At 43.9% G+C, this 11,208-nt stretch overlaps 1 protein-coding gene across 1 annotated transcript in view; it reads right to left on the bottom strand.

The window, feature by feature from the left end:
• Nucleotides 1-1,123: 1,123 nt before the first annotated feature.
• Nucleotides 1,124-11,208, bottom strand: part of stk24b (serine/threonine kinase 24b (STE20 homolog, yeast)) — a 21,863-nt gene continuing 11,778 nt past the window's right edge. The window contains exons 3-11 of the mRNA XM_042078797.1: nucleotides 10,232-10,288; nucleotides 8,851-8,959; nucleotides 7,334-7,491; nucleotides 6,788-6,973; nucleotides 6,318-6,463; nucleotides 5,572-5,698; nucleotides 4,993-5,055; nucleotides 2,275-2,408; nucleotides 1,124-2,141 (exon numbers count right to left, since the gene is read on the bottom strand). Coding sequence (XP_041934731.1) covers nucleotides 2,102-2,141; nucleotides 2,275-2,408; nucleotides 4,993-5,055; nucleotides 5,572-5,698; nucleotides 6,318-6,463; nucleotides 6,788-6,973; nucleotides 7,334-7,491; nucleotides 8,851-8,959; nucleotides 10,232-10,288 — 1,020 coding nt within the window. The 3' untranslated portion in view covers nucleotides 1,124-2,101. The remainder of the gene's footprint in view (nucleotides 2,142-2,274; nucleotides 2,409-4,992; nucleotides 5,056-5,571; nucleotides 5,699-6,317; nucleotides 6,464-6,787; nucleotides 6,974-7,333; nucleotides 7,492-8,850; nucleotides 8,960-10,231; nucleotides 10,289-11,208) is intronic.

An 11,208-nucleotide genomic window follows, 5' to 3' on the forward strand; every position in this document is an offset into this window, starting at 1 on the left:
CACAAGAGTACCAGAGAGGAGGAGATAAGAGGTTTGGGATGAAATGCCTTTCAGGAGTGTAGCTGACTGAAGAAAAGGGTCTTTAGTTGACTTTTGAAACCATACTTGTGGTTATACATTAAGTTATATTAAGTTAGTAGCACAGAAAGTAAAACAAAAGAATACTTTACTACACTTTAAAGCAATACAGTGTAGGAATTCCCTTTTTATCCATTTTCAACATATTGGGTCATTTAATGGTAAGGGTACCCAATTTGTCATAAACTGACAAAAAGGGCCATGTTTGGTATGGAACAACAGAGTTAAATACAGAAAAACAGAGCAATACCTGGCCTTACGGTGTTGTGCATCGGTATTGACAAAGACACAATTCTTCCTTTAAAGAGTCTGTGTCATCTAAATGAGCTTGAAGCCATTATTTTAAGTTGCAGGTTTAGGTATTTTTGGTGACTGTAGAGCTCCCTTCATCGTGATATATTTATATTTTACCCTGCCGTTGTAAATAGCCTACTTCTCGTGACTTATCCTACCTGTACATAATGAAAATGCTTTTGTTGTGGAACTGAAGGATTAACAACAGAGAGTTATATCTACTTACAAGGTAATAATTCACGATTCTCGCGAGATGTCAAGCCGCCATTCTTGAAGTTCCATGTCTGGTTTTCTCAGTAGCGACTCGCAACGTCTATGCTGTATAGCTATTCCAGGTGAATGATTCGCCTATTACAAGTTGGTTTACCATCAAATTGGCTTCGTAAAGGTGAAAATCTTGCATAGTGTACCTTTAAATTTGTGTTCTGTACTAAAAGATTAACATATGTGCGTAATTTTATTGTCTGAGTAATGTCATTCAAGGTCCTCATATAAAGTATAACAAAAATCTGAAAGACCTTAAATTATATCATCTCGAGTGAGCTTTATTCTAGGGTTGAAAAGTAAGGGAATGTAATGGAGCTATTTTTAATTTCCCATATTTGTTTGGATGATAGTAAGAAATCATAAGTCTTCCAGGGAGTGTATACAATACACAATAAATGTATTCTATGATATTTTAGATACTTCTGCCATGAAAGACTGCCAGACCTTTGTGGGGCCATATTTTTAAAGACATAAACAAGACCAATCTCATTTAAAATTTTTATTAAAATTAAATGAACACCAAAAAAATGTACATTTTGATAAAAAGGCAAGGCAATTTCAGTAATGGCCATTCAAGTGACGTAATTATTTTTTAAATATTCATCTTTCTCTTCTTCTTTTACTAACAATATCTACAGAAGCACTCTGCCATCTGTACAGTGACTCATTTTTGCAAAAAAAAGGAAAAAACAAAACAAAAAATCCATCATTTGTCTTTAAACCTCTGTAAAACTGAGCCTATATACAGATTTATACACGAATCCAAAAACACAGCGCCCCCTGTCCCCCTGGATGACTTGTCCGCTCAATGCAGGTTACCTGAGTTTTCAGTGAGAATGCTGTAATCTCGATAGCATAAGGGGGGTGGCCAAGTCCATGCGCTCACACACTCAAGCACACACTCACAGGGCACACACTCATGCAGTCCTATCCTCTCTGAACCAGGCATGCTCTCAAAGGCTTGGAGGTGTGTGTGTGTGTGTGTATGTCTGTGTGTATGTGTGTGTGCACGTGTGAGTTTTCTTTCCTGAATGGGAGCGTGCAACTTGAGATTCTTTAGTGTGAGAGAATCACACAAGTTTTACAGATGCATTTTTTTCTTTCTCCTTGTTACACCGCCAACCATACATACACACACACACACACACACACACACTCTCTCTCTCTCTCTCTCTCTCTCTCTCTATAGATGCTGTGAGTACAAGCAGTGTGGGCAAAGATATAACTTTCCAGCTCTCTAACTCACACACACACCCACCCACACACACACACATCTGAACCCACATTTCAAACTAGAAGGAAGAAGGAAATGAAAAGCTAGTGAGGGTCTGACGTTTCTCTTTCAGCGACTGAATCACCAGTGGTCCCCCCAGAGATACTTAAATGAGTCATCTGGCATCTCATTGGTTAATTTAGAGGGGGGGGCGGTATGATGCAGTGATGGACAGGTCCTGAACACCAATCAGGGGCGAGAAGATGATGATGTTCTTGGTCTAGAAAACCTACAGAGAGGAAGAAACAAGGACATGAAGGCAGGCAGACTATACTGTGCGTGTATCTATGTATGTATGTGTGTGTCTGTGTTCGTAATGTGTGTGTGTGTGTGATAATGAGTGAGTGTGTGTGAGTACTCACCTCTGCAGCCTCTGAATGAGCTGCGACACCATGGTGTCTGAGATTCCTGGACACGCCTCCTCAGCCAAGAAGATGGCCGCCCTCAGCTCCTCCAGAGATTCGGGCTTCACAGACGTGTCCCCTCTATCCTGCAGCTGCGTTTCAAAACACACATGGACACACACATCAAATAGTGAACGTGGGTGTGTGTGTGTGTGTGGTTGAGAGAGAGCGAGAGATGACAGCTTTACAGCAGATGCGTCTCGTCTTGTTTCCTCTGACCGAGAATTAAGTCATTGTGCATTTGTGTGTGTGAGTGAGGGAGGGAGAGAGAGCGAGACTAACTAGAGAGTGACAGTTTAGACTCCTGTGTAACCGCTGGGGTTTTCACTCAATCAATCACATGCATTTGAAGGAACTGGCTACTAAAGTGTTCTCAATATTGTTCATAGTTGCACTGCGTTTGTTTACATGTTGAGTGTTGTCTTTTGCGCAGCACTTTAGGAGGTTGCTGGATCACACCCCACCCCTTCATGAGAATGCCCTTCGCAGCCGCGAGTGTCGATACAAAACAGGCTGATGGAGTGGGAGGGTATAGGGTCCGGTTTGGGTATATTCATTATAATATAATTTTTTTAGTATATTTTTGGGGGCTTTTATGCCTTTAATTGACAGGATAGTGGAGAACGACAGGAAGTGAGTGGGAGAGAGAGTCGGGGTGGGATCCGGAAAGGACCACGGGGTGGGAATCGAACCCGGGTCGCCGGCATACGGTGCAGGTGCCCCAGGCAGTTGCGCCATGGCTGGGGCCAAGCAGACATCTGCTTAAGGACATAAATCATTGAGTCCCATGAAGTTACGCTTGATGGTCTTTTGGGACCTCACCGTCGACTTCAAGGCAGCGCTGCCATACGTAACCCTAACCATAACCCTAACCCTTGCCTAACCCTAGCGCCTTCAAGGCAGCGCTGCCTTGCGTAACCCTAACCATAACCATAACCCTTGCCTAACCCTAGCGCCTTCCAGGCAGTGCAGTCTAACTCTTTAGGAGGTCGCTAGATCACACCCCACCCCTTCATGAGAATGCCCTTCGCAGCCACGAATGTTGATACAAAACGAGCTGATGGAGTGGGAGGGTATAGGGTCCGGTTTGGGAAAGGGCCCTTCAAATCCATGTGTCCGCTACACTGACCTACACTCATGGAGCACTCACGGAGCAGCCTACTCATTCTGCAGCCTCATCGTCAGCCACAGCAGAGGTGTCCTTGAGGGGCAGGATACTATGATGCCAACAGTGGGGGAAGGATGAGTGTGAGTCGCTTCATCTCTCTCTCTCTCTCTCTCTGAGGCCATTTCCCCCAACCAGCAATCTCCCCATCCACCCATCCATCAAACTCCTCCTCCAACACTGCCATCCTTCACGGATTAGTGTGTGTGTGTGTGCGCGTGTGCATGGATATGTCTGTCACTGTGTGTGTGTGTGTGTGTGTGTCTATCCCTCACACTCTCTCTGTGTACATGTGTGTATGTGTGTGTCTGAACTAGGGAGGGGGGGGCGAACGCAGGACGTCATTATCAGCCTCCTTTAAAGACTCTTTGAGGACAGAAGCACCACCGCTCCCGCAGTGAGCCACTCGGCACGTGGGTCCGGTGAGCCGCCGGCCAAACCGGATCAATCCCACGGGGGCTTTGTGCCGCCTAATAACAGCTGCGCTATAGAGAAGCCCAGCTGGGCTGAATGGACTCTGCCTTCCCTCTAACAATCGCAAACACGATCGGAGGTCATTTCAATCACGTAAATGCACTCACTCTGCGGAATGGTTGCCACCGGCAGCACAATGGTTGGCACTGCTAGCGTTATGTTAGTGACATGCACAGCAGAGCATTGATTACCAATTCTGACCATCAATTCTGAGTCTGATCTCTGGAGCATAACCCGATGCATTGTCAGTGTAGTGTATCCCAAGGAAAACTTCAGGTATTCCGATCACTCAAGCAGGTACATATCTTCATAATAATAGGGGGCCAACATTTCTTTCTGATGTATAATGGGGTTCTGTGGATCTGCACTCCATTAAGACCAGGGGTGCGTTTCCCAAAAGCATAGATGCTAACCTGTTAGCAACTTAGTTGGTTGGCAATGGGAAATTGCATTGCAACCAACAAAGTTGCTAACTTAGTTAGCAACTATGCTTTTGGGAAACGCACCCCTGATCTCATCAAGAGACAGCTTGTATCTGTATGTTCCCTCTTCTTTCTCTATAACAGCGTGTCTGTTCTGCTTTTGAACCGTGTGTAGTGTTTTCCACTGGGTCTCTACCTCACTCTTACCCCCCCCACATTAGTCCATCACTTAAAAATGAGACAGACCTTTTGCTCTGGTTTCACAAATACACATGAGCGTTTGAACTGGTAAAGAGAATTCCAATTGCACACTGCTTATGTTCTGGCACTGGTGACACTGTCTCTGAAATATTCCACACATTCAGTGACTTTTGGGCTGAGGTAATCTTATCAGGGATAATACTTGACGTGTTCCCAACTTCCCAAAAACGTGTATTTGTCTTAGGTACGTAGCTACAAATGAAGATACCACCAGTAAATGTCAGGCTTGTACTGTAAAGAGAGGTGGAATAAGGGGAAGCCATTTGTGTTGGTCTTCAGTTATCAAAGGGTCTTTGGTGGTGTGTGTGCTGTAGTGTGCAGAGTTATAATCTCCTACACAGTACGGTGGCTTACCTCAGCGAAAGCAGGAGATATGATGGTGGACAAGCTCTGAGATAGAGGCCTTTTGGGAACGTTCTATAGAATGGAAGAGAGGAGAGGAGAGAGGGAGAGAGGGAGGGGGGAGAGGGAGGGAGAGAGGGAGGGAGGGAGGGAGAGAGAGGGAGAGAACAGGAAATAAGGAGGGGAATAATAGAAATATTAAATTCATGCCTCATGAATTACCTTCATGCACCAGATTGAAATTTTGATCTACATCATGCTTGACTGTTTGATCTATGCATTCCATAGGTCATTTTCAAACTGTCATTAAATGTAAGATTCTGGAAGAATCATATTTGACTGACAGGCAACTCTTATCAACTCAACTTACAGAGCAAATGCCTACAGAGCTACTACTTTGTCTGTCTATCCCAATATCTATCCCTCTATCTATCTGTATATCTTAATATCTATCTGTCTCAATATCCATCTGTCCCAATGTCTATCCCTTTAGCCATCCCTCTATCCATCTATCCATCTATCTATCTATCTATCTATCTATCTATCTAGTAGAGCTTTTCCTGTGTATGTCTCTCTCTTCCTCCCCCTCACCTCCTCCTCAGGAGCCCCGGCCTGGCTGGCTCCGTTCTGCAGCTTCTTGGGGTCCTTCTCCCGGATAGTGAAGATCCAGTCATCACTCCCAAAGCCACTGCCTCCTGACGCCTGGCCATCCTGCTCCCTGCACACACATTCGTAGAAACACATGAACACAGATGCACATGCACACATACATATACGCACGGTCACACACACATATACGTACGTACATAATACATTCACAAACAGGGATGTGCGCTACACACACACATACACATGCTCACGAAGTCCAGTACAGGACATAACAATGACCTTGCCAAGTGCTACAACTCAACAGCCTGATTTCTAGAGGAGCTGACAGCAGAATAGCTTAGTTCAGATCCTCCGCTCATGACCAAGTGAACTGACACTAAACAAACGATAGCAAGAGAAAGACCCTTCACAAGTGATTTTAAAGGAACTCTGAATCCTGTAGGATTCGAGTCGTCTTGAACAAAGCCACACACAGCCCTCTTCCATTGACTTGCATTGCATTGCATTGCATTGCATTGCATTGCATGTAATACAGCCGCACACAGCATGGAAACAAAGGGTATTAGAAAGAGCTGGCCCGGCGCTAGCTGCTTTGCATGCTAACTTCAGTAGATGTCTGAACAGCACAGGGAACAGGCGCTCCATGTCAAGGTAATTTTTGAACGTTTTGAAGAAAAATAAATAAATAATAATTTAAAAAAAAAAAAACAGAATTGGGGAAGACGTACGAGTCGGACTCGTCTGAGCTGGACTCCTCTCTGGACTGCTCGGCCTTCCAGCGCTTGTATCGGTCAATCAGTTCTGTTAGGTACGAGGTCTTCTTCGCGTGGCGAACTATCAGCTTATGCTTTAGAAGCTCTTTGGCTGTGGGCCTCTGCGAGAGAAACAGAGAGAGAGAGACAGAGAGAGAGAAAGTGATAGTGTGTGTGTGTGTGTGTGTGAGTGAGAGAGAGAGAAAGTGAGACAGAAAGAGATGGTTTGAATTATAATTAGAACAGTTCAAATAATAAGTTCAAGTAATAAAATGAAATTGGCCAGATACACAGTTGACCCACACTACGAACCACAAAGGTTTCCTATTCTGCATCTCCTCTACATAACGCTACTGTATGTCAAGTTGTGTGAGCAAAACATATGCATGCATTTATAACTAACCTGTGTCTATTTATATTTGTACATCATCTATGGGTCCACTTACGAAACTGGGCTCTTTGTTGAGGCAGGCCTCCACAAACTCTTTGAGGGGCTTGCTGTAGCTGCCCTCCAGCGTTGGGGGGTTGTTCTTTGGGATGAGGAACAGCACCTTCATGGGGTGGAGGTCCGAGTGCGGGGGCTCTCCTTTGGCCAGCTCGATGGCGGTGATGCCCAGGGACCAGATGTCAGCCTGGAGGCAAAACACACACACACAGAAGAGTGGTCAGATAAACTGTCTGCATGTGAGTAATGCTGGAGCATCTGAGAGGATGAGGTAAAAGCCTATGAAAGTGTGTGTCTGTGTGTATTTGAGAAAGAAGGAGAGAAACAAAAGAGTCTCTCTCTCTCTCTCTCTCATAAATCAAACAGTCACAGACAGCAAAACTAAAACAAAGACTATTCATCACAGCTGAATAAAACTATGAATAACCCTATGAGTTTAATCACTAATAAATACAAAGTATAAAGGACAGTAGAGACAGTATATAAAAAAAAAAAAACATAACACACACACACACACACACTCTCTCTCACATGCATACGTCCTCACCTTGGAGTCGTAGGCGGACTGCTTGATGACCTCAGGGGCCATCCAGAAGGGCGTGCCCACGAAGGTGTTCCTCTTGATCTGCGTGTCGGTCAACTGCCCAGCCACGCCGAAGTCGGCCAGCTTGACCTCACCCTGCTCTGACAGCAGCACGTTCGCCGCTGCCATCAAACAACACAGGAAGGGGGGGGGTCAGGGTCACTCAGACATGAAACATGGGGCAAGCCATGCAGACAAAAGGGTAATTGCAATGATAACGCACATGATATGCAAGCTATACAGTAGGTAATTGCAATGATAACGCACATGATAGGCAAGCTATACAGTAGGTTGCTATAGGTTTCTTTGCTCTTCATAGTGTTACACAACATGGCCAAATATTTCATAGGCTATTTAGCTTATGCATGTTTGATCACATTCATAAAAAATGTGTCCATTTACAGCATAAAACATTAATGTGCTTTAACGATCCCTAACAATAATTATCGGTCATGTGTTCAACGTGAAGTCACATGACTGACTTCACGGTTGTTAGGCCATGCTGTAATGACATTTTACACTTCATAAGTTAAACCCAGCAAATTATTGCACAAGACGCCAGTGCACCAATGTTGTGACAACATGACTGGATAACATGTAATTTCAGATACACCCTTTTATTGAGCAACAAAATTCCGCATTTGGGGCGTAAAAGCAGTTCATTCCATCCACCACCATAAAGTTATGTGAGGATAGTGTTCATTGGCCAAAATAAAACGTATGAGAAAGAGCAAGAGGAACTTTTTCATATACCCATAAACCAAAGTGTTGGTTCGTTGCTACCGATACGGTTTCATTTGATAAACTGTATCCGTAGGGTGGACGTGCTGCTCTGTGTCTACTAGGATGGACATACAGACGGAGAGTCGAGCTCTGTTGTTGTTCCGCGAGCTTGAACGAGAAATATGACTCAATAGATCGGCATATTTAACAGATTCAGCGTGAACAGAGAGTATTCAATGCAACATGACAGTCGGACGCTCAGATGCTGTTAAGACAAGCTGTTAGCTGCCTCTCCTGAGAGAGAGACTAGAGAGGCCGCGTTGCGTATACAGAGTCATGGCCCAAATAGGGAGAGCATTCTAATGGAGCTCTTGGCAGCTTTTTGGAATCTGTTGTTATTTGGCATCTGTTGTTGTCCTCTATACATCAAAAGGCTACAAAAACAAAATGGAGTCATTACAGTGAGGGAGTGATGCTGGAGGCTCCAAGAGGGTGTGGATCATTTCTATGAAAGTGCGTGCAAGTGTGTGTGTGTGCATGTGCGCTCGTGTGTGTGTATGTGAGTGGGTGTGTGTGTACGAGGCAAAAAGTGGAAGAGAGAGAAAGACAAGATGAGGAGAAGAAGGGAGAGACAGAGATTTCTGCATCTGTGTTGAAGTCCGACTATCTGTCTGATCATGAGTTTTTATGTGCATTTATATGCACCATTGTCGGTGTGTTTGTGTGTGTGAGTGAGTGAGTGAGTGAGTGTGTTTCACCTTTGATATCTCTGTGTATCTTCTTCTCAGAATGTAGGTACTCCAGCCCCTTTAGGATTTCTCTGAGGATTGTGGCAATCTGTGTCTCATCCAGCAACCCTGGCTCCATCTGAAAACACACACACACACACACACACACACTTATTAGAGCTAAATCTCTATGCGCACACGTGTATATATACACACACAGACTCACATTCTTTCACAGCTTAACCTAAACAAACACACACACTTCTCTTTGGTTCTCCCTTTCCCACATCCAGAAACATTACAATCCTCTTGACCTAAACATGCAAATAAGTGCACGCACGCAACTTCCAGAGCATTACACGAGGCTCATCAATGTCAGCTTCATGTATTCTAGGAACATTCTAGGTGTCATTTAGGCGTCCTTGTTATAATTATTGTGATGCACTTGTGCTGCTACAACCTCTTTACTTTCAGAGTGATCTTCACCATTGGGAGACATCAGGGGGTCTAAGCAGCTCTCTGTGGTCAAGGTTAGGCTGGGGGTTGGCAAAGACCACCTGAAGTCCACCCAATTGTGCCAACCCTAGCAGGCAACCTTAGCACATACAGTATAGGCTAATCATTTACATTTCATCATTAGGCTGACACTTTTATCCAAAGCAGCTTAGTGGAGCTAGCTGAGCAACGGGGGTAACATGTGCCCTTTTAGGTTGATTGAAGACCAGACGCGCCGCTGCTTTCTGTATCATCTGAAAGGGCTTCACTGTGCAGACTGGGAGGCCCGTCAGGAGGGCGTTACAGTACTCGAGTCGCGAGATGACCACAGCCTTTATAATGATTTTTGGTCAAGGAGCACCTCAGGCAACCAGGTAGACTTTCACTAGACAGTACCTCTTTATACATTTTAAAGTCCTCAACTCCGACAAACAAATCTTGATGTTTACACTCAACAGCCAATGAAATGTGGTAATTTCTCCTCCTCGTCCTGTCCTGGCTGTTTAAACAATACAGAGCACCAGGAGAAGTTGATGTTTTTATATTGATAGATAAGATACTCGATTAATTATTTACTATTTAAGTATTTTATTAAGTATAAAAGTATATTTTATCGATTGATGGAAATTTGGGATTAATACTTTGTGTTTAATACTTTTTGTACTTATTACTAATAATGTGGTGCTATTTAACTCCCTCAGTTGGGCCTGGTTTAACAAAAGATAACTGTGAGCAACGCACAAAAATGTACCTGTGCAAATATTAGCAATAAAATCAATCTATCTATCTATCTATCTATCTATCTATCTATCTATCTATCTATCTGCGTGTGTGTGTGCGTGCGTGTGCGTGTGCGTGCACACGTGTCATGGTCACAGCTCTTTGGCTGTGTTGCGTGTGACAAGACATGACGTACCAAGTCCAGGGCAGAGCCGCCGCCCAGGTACTCCATGATGATCCATAGCTTTGTGTCCTGGAACGGGAAGAAGAGAGGAGGAAAGGATGAGTGGAAGGGAGGACAAAAAAAGAAAAGAGGAAGAAGTATGGGTGACACTTCATTTGGATAGTCCGCCCACAAACTGCCTACAGACGCTCAGATTATTAACAAATTATCTATTGACACTAGAAGGTGGGTTTGGTTAAGGTGATAACCAAAGGTGCTTAGTAATTGTTCAACAATAATTTTACATATCAACTTAAATCTTTACAGATGAAGCCTCCGTGGGCGGACTATCCGAGTTAAAGGTCACATTCAGCAATCATCTAGCTAGTTGCCCATTACGTGAGTGCATTGTAAAAAAAACTGGTCTCTGTAAACCAAGGCTCTGAAAACTGCCCCCCAAACAGAAATGAAACCCTCTGTGCATTTTATCTGGGAATACTGAGGGGTGGGGTGAGCTACCTCCCTGGGGTGTTTCGTTTGGTCCTTGGTTAAAATATTTACATTTAAATGTATTTATTCTTACATTTATTCATTTAGCAGACACGTTTTATCCAAAGTGACTTATGTGAACCCCATCTTGGGGTTAAGTGCCTTGCTCGGTGGAAGCCGGGAATTGAACCCACAACTTAATGTACGTTGTTTTGGAAAATAGTGTCTGCTAATAAATTGAAATATAAACATAAATACAGAACAAACACAACTTCCAATGCAATCGCTGACTGCACCTTTAAGTGTTACCGAAGCATGGCACTAGTTGGAGATACAGGGGAGGGATATGGCAGATGCAGTTTTGCGGTTTGTTATGACTTGATGCCTTGACATGGAGAAGAGATTAAAAGCACAACGTTTTTTTCTTTTTTTTTTTCTGGAGAGGACTGTGGTGTGGGTGTTTGAGCTACTTCTAATCCAAGTTTAATTTGGGATTAACTGCAGTCGAGGGTGGGAAACCG

Source organism: Alosa sapidissima, chromosome 22 (genome assembly GCF_018492685.1).
Source record: "Alosa sapidissima isolate fAloSap1 chromosome 22, fAloSap1.pri, whole genome shotgun sequence".
NCBI classification, from domain to species: Eukaryota; Metazoa; Chordata; class Actinopteri; order Clupeiformes; family Clupeidae; genus Alosa; species Alosa sapidissima.